The sequence below is a fragment of the Coregonus lavaretus genome (assembly GCF_964263955.1).
Source record: "Coregonus lavaretus genome assembly, chromosome: 14".
Taxonomy (NCBI): domain Eukaryota; kingdom Metazoa; phylum Chordata; class Actinopteri; order Salmoniformes; family Salmonidae; genus Coregonus; species Coregonus lavaretus.
The window spans coordinates 49,384,491-49,404,886 of record NC_140001.1 but is presented as its reverse complement, the minus strand read 5'-3'; the positions used below and the strand labels follow the sequence as shown (position 1 = coordinate 49,404,886).

General features: G+C 44.2%; 1 protein-coding gene across 1 annotated transcript in view; it reads right to left on the bottom strand.

Moving 5' to 3' along the window:
- LOC311141772 (rho guanine nucleotide exchange factor 28-like) overlaps positions 1-19,773 on the bottom strand; it is a 92,499-nt gene extending 72,726 nt beyond the window's left edge. Inside the window, exon 1 of the mRNA XM_084177226.1 lies at positions 19,666-19,773. Coding sequence (XP_084033352.1) covers positions 19,666-19,750 — 85 coding nt within the window. The 5' untranslated portion in view covers positions 19,751-19,773. The remainder of the gene's footprint in view (positions 1-19,665) is intronic.
- Positions 19,774-20,396: the final 623 nt, after the last annotated feature.

Sequence of the window (20,396 nt, the reverse complement as noted above, 5' to 3'; positions counted from 1 at the left end):
AACTAATGACCACAACCACACAACTACTGACCACAGCTACTAAACCACAACTACTGACCACAACCACAAAAACAATGACCAAAACGAAATACCACAACTACTGACCTCATCTACTGACCACAACCGCACAACCACTGACCACACAATTAATGCAAGTTTATCTAGCTATAGATGATAAAAGTTAAGATTTTGAAGTTAGGATAGCTTGAACATGTGAAAATTGGTATGGTGTCTCTAGCTTGAACGGTTCAAGAGTTAATGTCAGTGAGTTATTTTATGCAAATGTATGCACATTTAAATAGTTATAGTTGATACACATTTCAAAGAATGAAGTTCATTGGTGCCTATAGCTTGAACGGTACAATACTTACTGTTGATGGGTTATCTTATGCAAATTCATGCACATTTATATAGTTGGTACAAGTTTTTAAGAATTTGAAATTAAGATAGACTGAACAGTTTGCGAAATAGTTGGGAAAAGATTTTTGATGTGCCGATTCCGTGGCACATGGTTAACTGATACACAAAACAACCCTTGATTCAAAACATAGTTCTTAAATTTAAAATATTATACAAAATTCTTCTCACAAACAGAATGATATGTACAGTACATTTGGAAAGTATTCAGCCAAGACAACGCAGGAGTGGCTTCGGGACAAAGTCTCTGAATGTCCTTGAGTGGCCCAGCCAGAGCCCGGACTTGAACCCGATCGAACATCTCTGGAGAGACCTGAAAATAGCTGTGCAGCAGCGCTCCCCATCTAACCTGACAGAGCTTGAGAGGATCTGCAGAGAAGAATGGGAGAAACTCCCCAAGAATAGGTGTGCCAAGCTTGTAGCGTTACACCCAAGAAGACTCTAGGCTGTAATCACTGCCAAAGGTCCTTCAACAAAGTACTGAGTAAAGGGTCTGAATACTCATGCAAATGTAAAATCTTTTAAAAAATTGTTCTATTATAAATTAGCAACATTTTCTAGAAACCTCTTTTCGCTTTTTAATTATTGGGTATTGTGTGTATATTGATGAGGGGGGAAAAAACAATTTAAGAATAAGGCTGTAACGTAACAAAATGTGGAAAAAGTGAAGGGGTCTGAATACTTTCCGAATGCGCTGTATATGGGGCATACAACCATCTCAGCTCTGCAGATTTAGCTACGAAGAGACAGAATCATTAGATCAGTGATTTTGGTATTGCCCCTATGTAGCTTGTTTCTGCTCACAGGTTCAGGAATGGCTGAAAAATCACAACATTTATCCAAAATTAACCCTACAAAAAGCACTGTTGTGAGATTTGGAAAACCATAGTCAATCAATCAACAATATAATAATACTTTTAGTAAATATATTTCTCTTTAACTTACAATCCGTAGATACTATGCAAATAAAATGTATGTGAAATATCACAGCACAGTTGAAAAATATATGGCACATGGAAATCATAAGAGGGCGGTTTACGGAGATAGGTGGGTTGGACTGAGAGCAGCTGAGGGGTGGGTTTAAAAGCTCATATTCTATGATAGTTATGACTGAAAACACGATATATAATGTATAAGTACTATCAAGGTGTAATGCATATTAAAACTACTGTGTAATTATGAAAATGTTAAAGTGCCATGTATGTAAAATGTGTGTAGAATGTCCTTGTAACAAAAAAAAAAAAGCTGTCAAAACAAAGTTCATTTTTGTCCTCCGAAGAGGGGGGTGAACATGATTAAGTTGGTTTGGTGTTTGTAGCTTGAACGGTTCAAGAGTTACTGTTGGTGAGTTATTTCATGCTAATTTATGCTAATGTGAATAGTTATAGTTGATAAAACATTCAAGAAAGCCTGAACATGAGAAAGTTTGTTTGGTGCATATGTCACGGTTTCGGCCGAGGCTGCCTCTCTCCCTTGTTCGGGCAGGCTTCGGCGTTCGTCGTCTCCGGAATTCTAGCTGCCACCGCTATATGTTTCATGTTCGTTTGCTTTTGTCTGTTTGTTTCCACACCTGTTTCTGTTTTGACGTAATTGGTGTCCTATAAGTTTCTCGTTGTGTTTGTCTAGTGTGGTGTGTGATTGTTTCCGTCAGTGTTGTGTTTTGCTCGGTTGAGCGTATTTTCTCCACTGTGCTGGAGCTTATTTGCACCTGTGTGTGCACCGTTCCATTTTGTCGCACCTGTTAGTGCGCATTTACCTTTCGCCTTCGTGCGTGTTTTTGCTGTCGGGCTTAGTTGTCCTGTTGCCTGTGTTGGGCCAGTAATACAGCCTTTGGAACATTCAGTCTGCGTCCTGCGTTTGATTCCTACACTACACCTACAACACGCCCTGACAGAATCACACACCTTCAATGGAATCAGCAGGAGCCGAAGCAGCCCAGACGAGACTGGAAGCCCAGCAAGAGCAGCTCCTGCAGATGGGGACCGCCCTGCAGGAGGTGATTACCACACTCCGAGGCTGGGGTTCGCCTCCACCGCCGCCCGCCCTGCCAGCACCATCGGCCAGCCCGCCCATTCCAGCGCCGGAACCTCGAGGAGTCCGACTATCTCTCCCGAGGGCCTACGACGGGACCGCGGCTGGGTGTCAGGGATTCCTGCTCCAGGTAGAGCTATACCTGGCCACAGTGCACCCGGCACCTTCAGGGCATGAGTGCGTGTCCGCCCTGATCTCCTGCCTGGCCGGAAAAGCGTTGGAGTGGGCCAACGCGGAGTGGAGGAAGATCGACGCCACGACGATTACGTACACCGAGTTCTCCCGCCGCTTCAGGGCGGTGTTTGACCATCCCCCGGAGGGGAAAGCGGCGGGGGAGCGTCTGGTCTTCCTCCGGCAGGGGAGGAGAAGTGCCCAGGAATTCGCGCTCGAATTCCGTACTCTAGCGGCAGATGCAGGGTGGAATGATCGGGCCCTCATCGATCTATACCGATGTAGCCTACGAGAGGACGTCCGTCGGGAGCTGGCTTGTAGGGACACCAGCCTCACTTTCGACCAGCTGGTTGATATGTCCATCAGGCTGGATACCCTGCTGGCTACCCGCGGACGTCCTGCGGAGGGTCCGTCCATTCCACCCTCCAGCGCCTCCGAGCCGTGTCCTATGGAGCTCGGGGGCGCTGGCGCTAGAGAGAGGAGGAGTCGGCAGGCTAGGGGGTCCATCCACTGCACCAACTGTGGTCGGGGAGGACACACCGCGGCTAGGTGCTGGGGATGGCCTCCTAGGGGAGATGACGACAGGTCCCGCACTGGGGATTCCCTCCAGGTGAGTAGGCGCCCCACTCACCCAGAGCTCACTGTTGCCCATTTTTGTATGCCTGTACGTTTTCCACAGGTAGCACCTCATTCCCAGCATAAGGCGCTGGTAGATTCAGGCGCGGCTGGGAATTTTATTGATAAAAAGTTTTGTTTAGCGTTAGGGATTCCCCTCATTCCTGTTGATGTTCCTTTTCCCGTTCACGCCCTAGATAGTCGTCCGTTGGGTACGGGCTTAATCAGGGAGGTCACGGCGCCACTTAGGATGTGTGCGCAGGGGGATCATCAGGAGATGATTCAGCTGTTCCTGATTGACTCTCCTGCGTATCCGGTGGTGCTGGGCATGCCCTGGTTGAGTACCCATAACCCAGCGATTTCGTGGCAGGAGAGGGCTCTGATGGAGTGGTCTGCTCAGTGTGTGGGTAGATGTTTGGGCGTTTCCGTAGGGGCTACCTCGGTGGAGAGTCCAAACCAGGTGCCCGCATTGCACGTTCCACCTGAGTATGGGGATTTGGCTATTGCGTTTAGTAAGGCGAGGGCGACGCGGTTGCCACCCCATAGGCAGGGGGATTGTGCGATAAACCTCCAGGCAGGAGCTGCGCTCCCACGGAGCCATGTGTATCCTCTGTCTAAGGAGGAGAAGAAGGCTATGGAGATTTACATAGACGAATCGCTGAGACAAGGATACATACGGCCGTCCACTTCCCCCGCGTCCTCGAGTTTCTTTTTCGTGAAGAAAAAGGATGGTGGTTTGCGTCCGTGCATCGATTACCGTGGTCTCAATCAGATTACGGTGAAGTATAGTTATCCACTCCCGCTGATTGCGACCATGACTGAGTCGTTGCATGGGGCGCGTTTCTTCACGAAATTAGATCTCAGGAGCGCGTACAACTTGGTGCGCATCAGGGAGGGTGATGAATGGAAAACAGCCTTTAGTACCACCTCGGGCCATTACGAGTATCTGGTCATGCCATACGGGTTGATGAACGCTCCGTCAGTTTTCCAATCATTTGTGGATGAGATCTTCAGGGACATGCAGGGGCAGGGGGTGGTGGTGTACATTGATGACATTCTCGTGTACTCACCTACCCGTGTCGAGCATGTGGCCCTGGTGCGCAGGGTGTTGCGGAGGCTGGTGGAGCACGACCTGTATGTGAAGGCAGAGAAGTGTCTGTTTTTCCAGGAGTCGGTCTCCTTTTTGGGTTATCAGTTGTCTGCGTCAGGGGTGAAGATGGAGGTAGACCGGGTGTCGGCCGTGCGTAATTGGCAAACACCAACCACTGTGAAGGAGGTGCAGCAGTTTTTGGGGTTTGCAAATTACTACAGGAGGTTTATCCGGGGTTTTGGACAGGTGGCAGCTCCCATCACGTCTCTGTTGAAGGGGGGTCCGGTGCGTCTGCAGTGGTCGGCCGAGGCGGACAGGGCGTTTGGGAGGCTGAAGGACCTGTTTACCTCGGCCCCGGTGCTGGCGCATCCGGATCCCTCTTTGCCGTTCCAAGTAGAGGTGGACGCGTCGGAGGCCGGTTTAGGAGCCGTGCTTTCACAACGGTCTGGCGCGCCACCTAAACTCCGCCCCTGTGCTTTTTATTCTAAGAAGCTCAGTCCGGCGGAGCGGAACTATGACGTAGGGGACAGGGAGCTGTTAGCCGTGGTACAGGCTCTAAAGGTGTGGAGGCACTGGCTTGAGGGGGCTCAACACCCTTTCCTCATTTTGACGGACCACCGTAACCTGGAGTACATCCGGGCGGCGAGGAGGCTGAACCCTCGCCAGGCAAGATGGAGTATGTTCTTGACCAGGTTTACTTTTAAGATCACGTACATCCCTGGGTCACAGAATGGCAAGGCAGATGCGCTGTCTCGGCGGTATGACGCGGAGGAGAGGTCCGTGGAGCCCACTCCCATACTGCCTGAGTCGTGTCTGGTGGCACCGGTAGTGTGGGAGGTCGATGCTGAACTCGAGCGGGCGTTACGCACCGACCCTAGTCCACCACAGTGCCCGGAGGGTCGGAAGTACGTTCCGCTCGAGGTTCGGGATCGATTGATCTATTGGGCTCACACGTCACCCTCCTCTGGACATCCGGGTATCGGCCGGACAGTGCACTGTCTTAGTGCCAAGTACTGGTGGCCCACGTTGGCAAGGGATGTGAGGGTTTATGTTTCCTCCTGCTCGGTGTGCGCCCAGTGTAAGGCGCCTAGACATCTACCTAGGGGTAAGTTGCTACCCCTGCCCGTTCCACAACGGCCATGGTCCCACCTCTCAGTGGACTTTATAACAGACCTTCCCCTCTCCCAAGGGAATACTACCATCCTGGTCGTTGTGGACCGGTTCTCTAAGGCCTGTCGTTTGCTCCCCATGCCGGGTCTTCCTACGGCCCTGCAAACTGCCGAGGCACTGTTTACCCATGTGTTCCGGCACTACGGGGTACCCGAGGACATTGTGGCTGATCGGGGTCCCCAATTCACCTCCAGAGTCTGGAGAGCGTTTATGGAGCGGTTGGGGGTCTCGGTGAGCCTCACCTCGGGTTACCACCCGGAGAGCAATGGGCAGGTGGAACGCGTAAACCAGGATGTGGGTAGGTTTCTCAGAACATACTGCCAGGACCGGCCGGAGGAGTGGTCAAGGTACGTTCCCTGGGCCGAGATGGCCCAGAATTCCCTACGCCATTCCTCCACTAACCTAACTCCATTTCAATGTGTGTTAGGTTACCAGCCGGTTCTGGCACCCTGGCAGCAGAGCCAGATCGAGGCTCCTGCGGTGGATGAGTGGGCGCGGCGCTCGGAGGAGACTTGGAACGCTGCACACGTCCACCTGCAGCGGGCCCTCCGACGTCAGAAGGCGAGCGCTGATCTCCACCGCAGTGAGGCACCGGTGTACGCACCTGGTGATCGAGTCTGGCTCTCTACCAGAAACCTGCCCCTCCGCCTGCCCTGTCGGAAACTGGGTCGGCGGTTTGTAGGGCCATTTAAAGTCCTGAGAAGGTTGAACGAGGTATGTTATAGATTACAGCTACCTGTGGAGTATAAGTGTATTAACCCCTCGTTCCATGTGTCCCTTCTCAGGCCGGTGGTAGCGGGCCCACTCCAAGAAGATGAGATCTTGGAGACCCCTCCGCCCCCGTTGGACATCGAGGGGGCACCGGCGTACTCCGTGAGATCCATCTTGGATTCGAGACGTCGGATGGGGGGTCTCCAGTATCTAGTGGAGTGGGAGGGGTACGGTCCGGAGGAGCGGTGCTGGGTGCCGAGGAGAGACGTGTTGGACCCGTCGCTCCTGACGGAGTTCCATCGGAGGCATCCGACGCGCCCTGCTCCGCGTCCTCCTGGTCGTCCCCGAGGCCGGAGTCGGCGCACGTCTGGAGCCGCGCGTCAAGGGGGGGGTACTGTCACGGTTTCGGCCGAGGCTGCCTCTCTCCCTTGTTCGGGCAGGCTTCGGCGTTCGTCGTCTCCGGAATTCTAGCTGCCACCGCTATATGTTTCATGTTCGTTTGCTTTTGTCTGTTTGTTTCCACACCTGTTTCTGTTTTGACGTAATTGGTGTCCTATAAGTTTCTCGTTGTGTTCGTGTTTGGTTGTGTATTGACCGTCGACTGTCACGTCGTTGTTTTGTTGTTTTGATCGGGTGATCATTCAAATAAATAATATGTTCACATTCAACGCTGCGCCTTGGTCCTCCTCCTCTATGTATGACGATCGTGACAGCATATAGCTTGAACGGTTCAAGACTTAAAGTTGGTTGTATATTTTATGCAAATTAATGCTCGTTTATACAGATAAATATTTTTAAGAATTTGACGTTAGGATAGCCTGAACATGTGAAAATTGGTTTGGTGTCTCTAGCTTGAACGGTTCATGAGTTACTGTCAGTGTGTTATTTTATGCTCATTTATGTTCATTTGTTTAGTTACAGTTGATACAAGTTTCTACGAGTTTGAAGATAGGATAGCCTGAACATGTGAAAGTTGGTTTCGTGTCTCTAGCTTGAATGGTTCAAGAGTTACTGTTGATGTGTTATTTTACGCAAATGCGTTAACATTTACATACAGTGCATTCGGAAAGTATTTAGACCTTTCCTTTTTCCAATTTTGTTATGTTACAGCCTTATTCTAAAATTAATTACATAAATAAAAATCCTTATCAATCTACACACAATGCCCCATACTGAAAGCGAAAACAGGTTTTTAGAAATTTTTGCTAATGTACACTACCAGTCAAAAGTTTGGACACACCTACTCATTCAACGGTTTTTCTTTATTTTTGCATTGTAGAATAATAGTGAAGGCATCAAAACTATGAAATAACACATATGGAATCATGTAGTAATCAAAAAAGTGTTAAACATATCAAAATATATGTTATATTTGAGATTCTTCAAATAGCCACCCTTTGCCTTTTGGCATTCTCTCAAACAGCTTCATGAGGTAGTCACCTGGAATGCATTTAAATTAACAGGTGTATCTTCTTAAAAGTTAATTTGTGGAATTTCTTTCCTTCTTAATGCATTTGAGCCAATCAGTTATGTTGTGACAAGGTAGGGGGGGGAGCCCTATTTGGTAAAAGACCAAGTCCATATTATGGCAAGAACAGCTCAAATTAGCAAAGAGAAATGACAGTCCATCATTACTTTAAGACATGAAGGTCAGTCAATACGGAACATTTCAAGAACTTTGAAAGTTTCTTCAAGTGCAGTCGCAAAAACCATCAAGCGCTATGCTGAAACTGGCTCTTATGAGGACCGCCACAGGAATGGAAGAACCAGTAACCTCTGCTGCAGATGATAAGTTAATTAGAGTTACCAGCCTCAGAAATTGCAGCCCAAATAAATGCTTCACAGAGTTCAAGTAACAGAAACATCTCAACATCAACTGTTCAGAGGGTACTGTGTGAATCAGACCTTCATGGTCGAATTGCTGCAAAGAAACCACTACTAAAGGACACCAATAAGAAGAAGAGACCTGCTTGGACATTAGACCGGTGAAAATGTGTCCTTTGGTCTGGAGTCCAAATGTGAGATATTTGGTTCAAACCGCCGTGTCTTTGTGAGACGCGGTGCGGGTAAACGGATGATGTCCGCATTTGTAGTTCCCACCGTAAAGCATGGAGGAGGAGGAGTTATGGTGTGGGGGTGCTTTTTTGGTAACACTGTCTGTGATTTATTTAGAATTCAAGGCACACTTAACCAGCATGGCTACCACAGCATTCTGCAGCGATACGCCATCCCATCTGGTTTGGGCTTAGTGGGACTATCATTTGTTTTTCAACAGGATAATGACCCAACACACCTCCAGGCTGTGTAAGGGCTATTTGACCAAGAAGGAGAGTGATGGAGTGCTGCATCAGATGAGCTGGCCTCCACAATCCCCCGACCTCAACCAAATTGAGATGGTTTGGGATGAGTCGGACTGCAGAGTGAAGGAAAAGCAGCCAATAAGTGTATGTGGGAACTCCTTCAAGACTGTTGAAAAATAATTCCAGGTGAAGCTGGTTGAGAGAATGCCAAGAGTGTGCAAAGCTGTCATCAAGGCAAATGGTGGCAATACCTCATAATGATAAAGCGAAAACAGGTTTTTAGAATTTTTTGCTAATTTGGTAAAAATAAAAAACAGAAATACCTTATTTACATAAGTATTCAGAATGCCAAGCGTCATGTCTGGAGGAAACCTGGCACCATCCCTACGGTGAAGCATGGTGGTGGCAGCATCATGCTGTGGGGATGTTTTTCAGCGGCAGGGAGACTAGTCAGGATCGAGGCATATATGAACGGAGCAAAGTACAGAGAGATCCTTGATGAAAATGTGCTCCAGAGCGCTCAGGACCTCAGACTGGGTCGAAGGTTCACCTTCCAACAGGACTACGACCCTAAGCACACAGCCAAGTCAACGCAGGAGTGGCTTTGGGACAAGTCTCTGAATGTCCTTGAGTGGCCCAGCCAGAGCCCGGACTTGAACCCGATCGAACATCTCTGGAGAGACGTGAAAATAGCTGTGCAGCAACTCTCCCCATCCAACCTGACAGAGCTTAAGAGGATCTGCAGAGAGCAATGGGAGAAACTCCCCAAATACAGGTGTTCCATGCTTGTAGTGTCATACCCAAAAAGACTCAATGCTGTAATCGCTGCAAAGTTGCTTCAACAAAGTACTGAGTAAAGGGTCTGAATACTTATGTAAATGTGATATTTCAGTTTTTTATTTGTAGTGAATTAGCAAAAATTGTAATTATGGGTATTGTGTATAGATTAAGAGAAAAAACTAACAATTTAATCCATTTTAGAATAAGGCTGTAACGTAACAAAATATGGATAAAATCAAGGGGTCTGAATACTTTCCAAAGGCACTGTATATTTTTGTAAACTTACCATTAAAAAGTACCATAATGATTGAGTGTCCATACACAGTTGCTGTACCATTACATTTAAGTCATTTAGCAGACGCTCTTATCCAGAGCGACTTACAGTTAGTGAATACATTTTATTTTTATTTTTTTTTATACTGGCCCCCGGTGGGAAACGAAACCACAACCCTGGCGTTGCAAACGCCATGCTCTACCAACTGAGCTACATCCCTGCCGGCCATTCCCTCCCCTACCCTGGACGACGCTGGGCCAATTGTGCGCCGCCCATGAGTCTCCCGGTCACGGCCGGCTGCGACAGAGCCTGGATTCGAACCAGGATCTCTAGTGGCACAGTTAGCACTGCGATGCAGTGCCTTAGACCACTGCGCCACTCGGGAGGCGGGAACCATGATATTTGCATTGCTACTAAGTAAACCTCCAATTGTTCTCCACTATTACACCTGCTAAAACGTCCCCCCATCCCAAGTTGGGTTGTCGTCCCAGTGACTAGCAGACCACCCCGTCCCCCCAGATCCCAAGGCCCCCGAGAGACCGGGACCCATCCTTCAAAAAGAGCACACAGTGCCACCCACAGAACAGAAGCAGATCAACCGCCAAAATCATTTCCAATGACCTCACCTCGATTGTATTATATACAGTCCAAGGTTTAGTCATATCCCAGTTTACCAATTTGCTTATGGCCCTGCCTACACCTAACATCTTGTTTTTTTAAAATTATATGCGCAAAGAATATTCCATTTTATTTTGAATGGCAAGCCAGACCAAATTAAACGGGCCTATTCATATAATGAATATGATTTTGGAGGGCAAAAATTATTAAATATTAAAGCATTAGACCTCTCACTAAAGGCTTCAGTCATACAAACGCTATTCTTAAATCTGAACTAGTTCTCTAGCAGATTAGTAAGAATGGCCCACCCTGTGTTCAAGAATGGCCTTTTTCCCTTTATTCAGATTACAACCTCTCACTTTCGATTATTTGAAAATGAAATAATCTCCTAAATATTGCTATTTTTAAAACAAGCCATAGAAAGTTGGTTGCAATTTCAGTTTAATCCACCAGAAAAGACAGAACAAATATTACAACAAATATTATGGAACAAATGTTTGAAAACTGTATAATCTTTGTTATTTATATCATCAATAATAAATACAAATACAAATAAATACGACTGGTGGAGTTATGTCACACATGCAGCTACCAAAAATATATGGAAATGTCTTGTCTATCCAAAATTACACAACAAACTAATTGCAGCATTACCGCAAAAATGGAAGAGGCAAGTCGAAGGGGGAGAAAGTAAGGATCTTCTCTGTCGGCCCTGCATTAAAGAACAAAATTGGTTAAAGAAAATTGTGATTAATAAAAAAGTATACCCGTTTCATTTAAGGACCCAAAAAATTGATTGCAAAATAGTTGGGAAGAGATTTTCGATGTACCGATTCCGTTGCACATGGTTTATGAACTGTTACACAAAATGACACCGGATTCAAAACTTATAGTTTTTCTATTTAAATTATTATACAACATTTTTGCAACCAATAGAGTGCTATACTGTATAAATGAGGGATACAACCAGCTCTGCAGATTTTTCCTGTGAAGAGACAGAATCATTACATCATTTGTTTTGGTACTGTCCAGTATGAAAAATGTATGCACTCACTAACTGTAAGTCGCTCTGGATAAGAGCGTCTGCTAAATGACAAAAATGTAAATGTAAATATGTAGCTTGTTTTTGGTCACAGGTTCAGGAATGGCTGAAGAATTGCAACATTTACCTGGAGCTAACTCTGCAAATAGTACTGCTGGTGATTTAAACAGTTCTAGTTAATCGATCAATAATATAATAATACTCTTAGCAAAAATATTTATCTTTAATTTACAATCTGTAGAAACGATGAGAATAGAAAGCTTCAGAACTTTTGTGAAACATCACAGCACAGTTGAAAAATATGTGGCAAATAAAAATCTAAACTGGATGGTGTTCAGAGATAGATGGGAGGGGTTGAGTGTAACTGAAGGATGGGACTAAAAACAAAAAAAAGATAACTAATGTAAAATATACTGTGTCCGTAAAATGTATATATTACGTATAAGCTGGAAGTAGAAGCCTAAGTGTTGTCTACAATCAAGAGGTACCACTGTTTTAGTAACCACATCACCTAATTTAGCTTCACACTGTTGAATTAACTGCCATGGAACATTTCAGAACTTTCAAATATTAACAATGAGGGAGCACATTCTAAGCATGAGACAATGAGTAAACATTGTGTCTTTTGACACATATCAGCTACCTTGACCACTTTCCCCAAAAACGTAAACAAAAACTTAAAGTGTATTACATCTTGGTCTACTGTGCTATTCACATCTGAAATAAGAACATAAATATCTACTACCAAAATCCTTGACTAGAACACGGAAGTAGGATTGGAGACGACTTTGTTTTGATTTCAAACATTCTTTGCATGGAGTAAAGAAAGACATACCAACTTTCAGTGCAGTTGAGAAAACGGTAGCGGAGTACCAGGAGGAGAATGTGGTGTGTTGTGAAAGCATAATTACATTTTGATGGTCTACAGATGCTCATGGTAAAAATAAATCTATAATTTGCATTTGAAATAATGAAACTCAGATGTACAGTTGCTTGCATAAGTATTCACCCCCATTGGCATTTTTACTATTTTGTTGCCTGGAATTAAAATGGATTTTTTTAGGGGTTTGTATCATTTGATTTACACAACATGCCTACCACTTTGAAGATGCAAAATATTTTTTATTGTGAAACAAACAAGAAATAAGACAAAAAAATCTGAAAACTTGAGCGTGCATAACTATTCCCCCCCCCCCCCCCCCCCCCCCCCTCCCAAAGTCAATACTTTGTAGATCCACCTTTTGCAGCAATTACAGCTGCAAGTCTCTTGGGGTATGTCTCTACAAGCTTGGCACATCTAGCCACTGGGATTTTTGCCCATTCTTCAAGTTAAAATTGCTCCAGCTCCTTCAAGTTGGATGGGTTCCGCTGGTGTGTAGCAATCTTTAGTTCATACCACAGATTCTCAATTGGATTGAGGTCTGGGCTTTGACTAGGCCATTCCAAGACATTTAAATGTTTCCCCTTAAACCACTCAAGTGTTGCTTTAGCAGTATGCTTAGGGTCAATGTCCTGCTGGAAGGTGAACCTCCGTCTCAGTCTCAAATCTTTGGAAGACTGAAACAGGTTTCCCTCAAGAATTTCCCTGTATTTAGCGCCATCCATCATTCCTTCAATTCTGACCAGTTTCCCAGTCCCTGCCGATGAAAAACATCCCCACAGCATGATGCTGCCACCACCATGCTTCACTGTGGGGATGGTGTTCTCGGGGTGATGAGAGGTGTTGGGTTTGCGCCAGACATTTTCCTTGATGGCCAAAAAGCTAAATTGTCTCCCACATGCCTTTTGGCGAACACCAAACGTGTTTGCTTATTTTTTTCTTTAAGCAATGGCTTTTTTCTGGCCACATTTCCGTAAAGCCCAGCTCTGTGGAGTGTACGGCTTAAAGTGGTCCTATGGACAGATACTCCAATCTCCGCTGTGGAACTTTGCAGCTCCTCCAGGGTTATCTTGGTCTCTTTGTTGCCTCTCTGATTAATGCCCTCCTTGCCTGGTCCGTGAGTTTTGGTGGGCGGCCCTCTCTTGGCAGGTTTGTTTTGGTGCCATATTCTTTCAATTTTTTTAATAATGGATTTAATGGTGCTCCGTGGGATGTGCAAATTTTCTGATATTTATTTATAACCCAACCCTGATCTGTCCTTCTCCACAACTTTGTTCCTGACCTGTTTGGAGAGCTCCTTGGTCTTCATGGTGCCGCTTGCTTGTTGGTGGCCCTTGCTTAGTGGTGTTGCAGACTATGGGGACGTTCAGAATAGGTGTATATATACTGAGATCATGTGACACTTAGATTGCACACAGGTGGACTTTATTTAACTAATTATGTGACTTCTGAAGGTAATTGGTTGCACCAGATCTTATTTAGGGGCTTCATAGCAAAGGGGTGAATACAGATGCACGCACCATTTTTCCGTTATTGATTTTTTAGAAATTTTTGAAACAAGTAATTTTTTTCATTTCACTTCACCAATTTGGACTATTTTGTGTATGTCCATTATATGAAATCCAAATAAAAAATCAATTTAAATTACAGGTTGTAATGCAACAAAATAGGAAAAACGGCAAGGGGGATGAATACTTTTGCAAGGCACTGTACAACACAAAATCCATGTGTACGTGTGTGTATAGTGCGTATGTTATCATGGGTGTTTATGCATGTGTCTGTGCCTATGTTTGTGTTGCTTCACAGTCCCCGCTGTTCCATAAGGTGTATTTTTATCTGTTTTTTAAATCTGATTCTACTGCTTGCCTCAGTTACTTGATGTGGAATAGAGTTCCATGTAGTCATGGCTCTATGTAGCACTGTGCGCCTCCCATAGTCTGTTCTGGACTTGGGGACTGTGAAGAGACCTCTGGTGGCATGTCTTGTCGGGTATGCATGGGTGTCTGAGCTGTGTGCTAGTCATTTAAACAGACAGCTCAGTGCTTTCAACATGTCAATACATCTCACAAATACAAGTAGTGATGAAGTCAATCTCTCCTCTACTTTGAGCCAGGAGAGATTGACATGCACATGATTAAATTTTAATTAGTGTAGGCTGCTTTTCGGCATCTGGGACTAACTTTGTTAGCTGGATGGATAACGTTAGCAACTTAGCTAGGTTAGCGGCTCTTTCAAGCAGGATTCCGGGACAAGAAATAGCATTCCTAGCTATTAAAAGCTAACCGTGTCACGGAATCCATGCAAAAACAAGTCCGGTATTTATGATTAACAAAGATGTTTTTGTTAAAATAACAAACCAAGTGTTTCCAGTATACGATTGTTTTCAAATATGACCGCTTATTTTAGCTCATTCTTTACTCAGAACTAATGTAGCCTACATTTGGATGAGAATTGTGTTATGCTGTTGCTATTTATGTGAATGTCTGAACATTGCATTCAAAATTAAACTGCTCACATTGAGGACATAATGTTGTAAAGACTGTGTTTGTGCAAAGAAAAATATGTGAAAAAAACAGTGGACAGCTCAAACGCGGACTGTTGTGTCAATAGTAACTAGACGTTCTAATGAAGTGTTCTATTCACACCAGTTTGAGCGTACACTGCAGAGACCACTGTAGAATGATCATGTAGTTTTACAACAACCATCTAGTTACAACAACCATCTAGACTATAAAAAAGCATAGACAGACACCCATTGTATCTATAAGCCAACAGCAGCAGCCGTCTCAGAGACTCTGTGAACATTACTGTCAGAGATGAGATTAGTGTTTAACATCAGTTAACTAGGAGAATAAGACTGAGATAGGCAGCTCATATTACTGATGAAGCATCAGAAAGGACAAGCACTGGTGTCAGTGGTAGAAACACAGCTGATTAAAGTACAACAAAGTACCACGTGTCATGGAATGGAAGCTATTCAATTATTATTTTTTATATGATATTTCTTTATCCTTCATATACTCCAAAGCAATAAAGGCATTTGAACCTTTTACGAATCAAAGAGTGCATTGAATCTGTCTTTGACTGCGTAGCATGAGCATGAACTTTCCAGTTGAGGACCTCAGCCCAGCTAGAGCTCCAACAGCCAGAGCTCCACAGAGGTAGAGACAAAGACAGTAGTTACAGCCAGGTTTCTAGAGTTTCCAGTAAAACAGAGCTTGCCCTCCAACCAGCTCACAGACCCTTGGGAGAGAGAGAGGGGGGTGGAGGAAGGAGGGAGAGAAAGAGAGGGAGGGGGCAGAGCTGTCACAAGGACCTTTTCCAAGGTTCCCTTCTGTTTGGGGGCTGTTGTGCTTCGTTTGAGAAAATAACCCCTTGGAAAAACACAAGATTTAAACAGTGATCACCTGTGAGGCATGTTAATCAAGACTGTAAAGACATGATTTGATTGTGAAATCAAATGAGCACACAATGTTATCACAATGTCATAGAGTGAATAGTCACACTTGCTCAAGACCAGCATACATCATGGAAATTGAAGTAATTGGGAGAGTGCAAAATAACAAAATCTTGGCTAAAAGATAGCTATAATTATTTAACTTGAACTGTTCTTGAGAACAGGTAAATCATTCAAATAACCTCCTCTAAAGTCCAAAAACCTATTCTGTGCTATGACACCTGTGCAGTCAAACAATCCTGTTCCAATCATTACAATGTGTGTGTTTACGTTTTCACATATTACTCAGCCGGAGAGCTCAGTTTCACGAATAATTAAGAAATACACTTTTGTACACCTGATACCTCACAGATGCATGGGAGAGGTGCAAAAACAACCAGGAAAACTGACTCCCACACAGTGTGTATACTTGAACAAAATGAACACTTAAATTGGACATATATCATCATTTATTCAGCCAGTCACATGTTTATGCAGATAACATTTTCATTAAGCAAGAATACACTGTGGACTGGACTCCATTCACCTAATCTTCATAAGAATAACAGAAATAACACTTACAACATCTGATAGTGTCAATCTCAATTATGAGGTAATAATGTGTGTTATCGCGTATAACATCCCACAGTGCAACAGGAGAAGAAAGAGTTCAGCAGTGATGAAACAGACATGGCAGTAACTCGATCTCTCCCAAAGCTGAACTGTTTAACCATTACAGAGAGAATTTCTCGACACCAAAATACTGTGATTTTACAAAACTCTTTCCATACTCTACAGGGACTGACACGGACTGGGACCAGATATCTGCCCGGGCATTTCTAACAGACACCAGCACATTTTTTCCCCTTGAGGCCCCCACATCGGCTCCTCGAGGCCCCCATTATCAGCCAAATCATGATCATGCTGTGCAAAACCCCCAATTTAGACAGGCCTACCAGCCAGTTTGGGACAACAACTTTTCAAATACAGCCTAGCTACTATACAAATCTGTGTTAATAAACCATGTCCATGAAAAATATATCATAATCTCACTTATCTTGATTGGAATAGTGATTAGGCCAAGAGTAGGGTTCGCCTGGACTGACACCAGCCCAATTGTACATTCTATTTTGGTCATTTAGTATACGCTCTTATCAAAAGCAACTTACAATCAGTGCATTCAACTATTCGAATCAGAGGACTCAAAAAATACTGTGTTGAAATGTTTAGGGAGCAAGTGGGTAAAATTGACAAGTCACCTGTGCTGGATAGTGTAATGGTAGACAGTGCCTGGGAAGTCTTTAAATGTAGATTCCTTGACGTGGTGAACTTGATGGCTCCCATTAGACAGGTCAGAGTAAAACAGAGATCTATCCCTTGGTTTAATCATGAGATTCTAGAATCTATGCAAGCAAGGAATAAGGCCTTTAAGAAATGTAAGAACTCTCAAGAGCTGCCTGATTTTTCGGAAAAGTATTCAGACCCCTTGACTTTTTTTTAAAGAATGATGGAGGCCACTGTGTTCTTGGGGACATTCAATGCTGCAGACATTTTTTGGTACCCTTCCCCAGATCTGTGCCTTGACATAATCCTGTCTCTGAGCTTTACAGACAATTCCGTCGACCTCATGGCTTGGTTTTCCCTCTGACATGCACTGTCAACTGTGGGACCTTATATAGACAGGTGTGTGCTTTTCCAAATCATGTCCAATCAATTGAATTTACCACAGGTGGACTCCAATCAAGTTGTAGAAACATCTCAAGGATGATCAATGGAAACAGGATGCACCTGAGCTCAATTTCGAGTTTCAAAGCAAAGGGTCTGAATACTTATGTAAATAAGGTTTTTCTGTTTTTTATTTGTAATACATTTGCAAACATTTCTAAAAACCTGTTTTCGCTTTGTCATTATGTGGTATTGTGTGTAGATTGATGAGGACATTTATTTATTTAATCAATTTTAGAACAAGGCTGTAACGTAACAAAATGTGGAAAAAGTTAATGGGTCTGACTACTTTCCGAATGCACTGTAAACTTCACAGAAATGAAGCACAGAGCAGGGTGGATGAAGCTAAGAGGGGTTACTTTGTTGATAAAATCATTGAGAACAAAAATGACCCTAGAAAGCTAGGGAAATCATTTAAGGAACCAGGCTGTAATAGTACTACCAAAAACAAACGAAACAGTATTGGACTGAACATCATGGGGGAGATGGTATATGACAAAGCAGAGGTTGCCAATGAATGGGGGGGGGGGGGGGGGGGGTGTTGAGCATGGCCACTGAAGTGCTAGGGGAGGTTAATGCCAGGACCAAGTTTTTTGCTAGAATGTCCAAGCTGCTTGATAAGGACTCCATGAGAGTGCGCAACACTGCCCTCATTCAATGCCATTTTGACTACGCTAGTACTTCCTGGTTTGGGGGCTTATCTAAGCTTATGGAGGGGAAGCTCCAGATAGCCCAGAATAAGCTGATCAGGGTAGTATTGAAGGTGAGTCCACATACTCACATAGGCAGGAGCTGCTTTAACAAACTCAACTGGCTGCCTGTTGAGGCTAGGGTTTCCCAGATTAGACTGTGTTTGGTTTACAGGAGTATTTATCATTTTGCGCCCAGATATCTGACTGATTACTTTCCCCATGTTAGCGATGCACACAATCACAGCACCAGATCAGGTGTTGCTAATGTGTGCTTATACAGGTTCAGGAGTAATGCTGCGAAAGGAACTTTCTTGTATACTGGAGCATCAGAGTGGAATGAGTTGCCTCTGCCCATAAAAATGACGTCCTCTCTGGGCAGCTTTAAAAATAAAGTAAAAAACAGTTTGATGTCTTCTGTGACAATTTGAACGTACCCTACGATGTAACTGCAATGATGAGACTTTATTGTGTGTAATCCTCGATGAATTTGGGGGTTTGTTTTGATCTAATTAATAAACTAAACTAAAACAAGGTAGATAAGACAACCATATATCACAGTCATCGCAAGAAAACGTTCCTCAATAAAGCAGCTATCAGTGAAATCAGTTATAGTAAGAAAATACAAATATTTCAGCTTGGTAGTTGAGTAGCCACAGACAGTGTCCATCACTGTCAATGAAGTGCAACAGTCATGTAGAGGGCAACCTCTAGGCGGGGTGTATTTATGCTCTCCCTGCCAGAATAGGAAGAGCGTGTGGTCTGGCCTAAGGAGATGTCTGTCGCAAGCTGCGAGCCAATCCGTTATCCTAGAGAGAATGTCTGACCTTCCACTATTAGTTGTCAGCTATCCCAGTTACATCATTAGCAAACACACTCTCACTGCGACTGTTTACAGCTAAGTATGGGTAATAAGAAAAAAAGGGCAATTTCACTTTGATGCTGTAAAATAAACATTGAAACATCAATGCCAAGAAGACTGTGATTATCATTCTTCAAGGGATTCGGGTGCTGATGTCTTTGTGGAATATAACATTTTGAATCTCACTCCAAGATTTCCTGTAAACCTTGTATGGCTTAGGGACATGAAGGATGAGATAGGTAAAGAAACACAGACTTACTGAAGAGCATCTGCTATGTACCAACTCATTACAAACAGAACATGGATATTGGACATGAAGTGCAACAAATGCTAATATCGGGGATATTGACTGGAATGTGTTTTTGGGCCAAAAAAATAAATAAAAATAGCATTTGGAGACAGTAGCAAGGTAATCAAAACCAAAGCATAGATTGCTGTCATACCTTGTCTATAGACTGCTTACAGGGTAATTTTGTAAATTGGGTGAACTATCCCTTTAACTCGGTCATACTCTGCAACAAAGTAAGGATGCAGTCACAAATATTTGGACATTGCTCTCAACATCCCAGTGACCAGATTGTTTTCAAGGAGATGTTCCACTAAGGGAAAACTTTGGAAAAGTAAAACACATTCTGAAAAATATTCTAAATTCAAGCATTTAGTCCACATGGAATGTGATCCTCTCACAATCCATTGAACCACATTTAACCATAAATGTAAATTGCAATCAATGGATAGTTAAAGCATAGGAGACTCCAAGGTCTTTCTTGAAAAATAAATTGAATCCAGACCAACCTGGATGAATAAAGGTTTCATAAAAGAAATGAAAACATGTCAAATAGTCCCAGTGTTACCTTGCTTGCCCGCCTTCTTGCGTATCCTCATCTTGGGGAAAGAGGGCCAGGAGTAGTTAAAAGGAGAGTCCGAGTCTGAATCCATGACTCTGTGTTTCGTCTATGAGTCTCAGAGCACCCTGCAGCCTGACCAAGGCTTTAACACCAAAACACTTTAGTTTAAACAATATATATATATATTTTACTGAACTTCAATTTTCCTCTAGGTTGTATATTCTCTTGTACATTCAGTTTGTTCTTCAGTTCAGGAGTCTTGGTTGGACTGTGAGGTTACGCCAGTTTACTCCTTCCTTCCATCTGAGTCTCAGCGGAGTGCAGACACTGACACTTCAGCAGTGAGCCAGCATGTTCCCCCATCTCCCCCTCCCCCTTATCCCCCGCCAAACCCCCCCCCTCCTACTCTGTGCCCCCTCAAAACTCCAAATCATCTAGCATATCGAGACCGCTTTCTTTGTCTCTTTTTTCTCTTGCTTTCTCACCTTCTCCTCCTCCATTCTCTCTTTTATCCCTTCTGCCCCAACCCTCGCTGTATCCTACCCTCTCCCGTCCAGTCTCTCTTTCTTTCCCACCATGCACAGCCGAGAGGAGGAGAGACCAGAACATGAGGAGGGGAGGAGGAACGAGTGACTGAGGGATAAAGAATGACTAAAGGAGAAGTAGAGAGAGAGAGAAACAGAGTAGAGAGGAGTGCCCGCCTCAGATAATCTTGAAAGACAAACACAGGGCCAGAC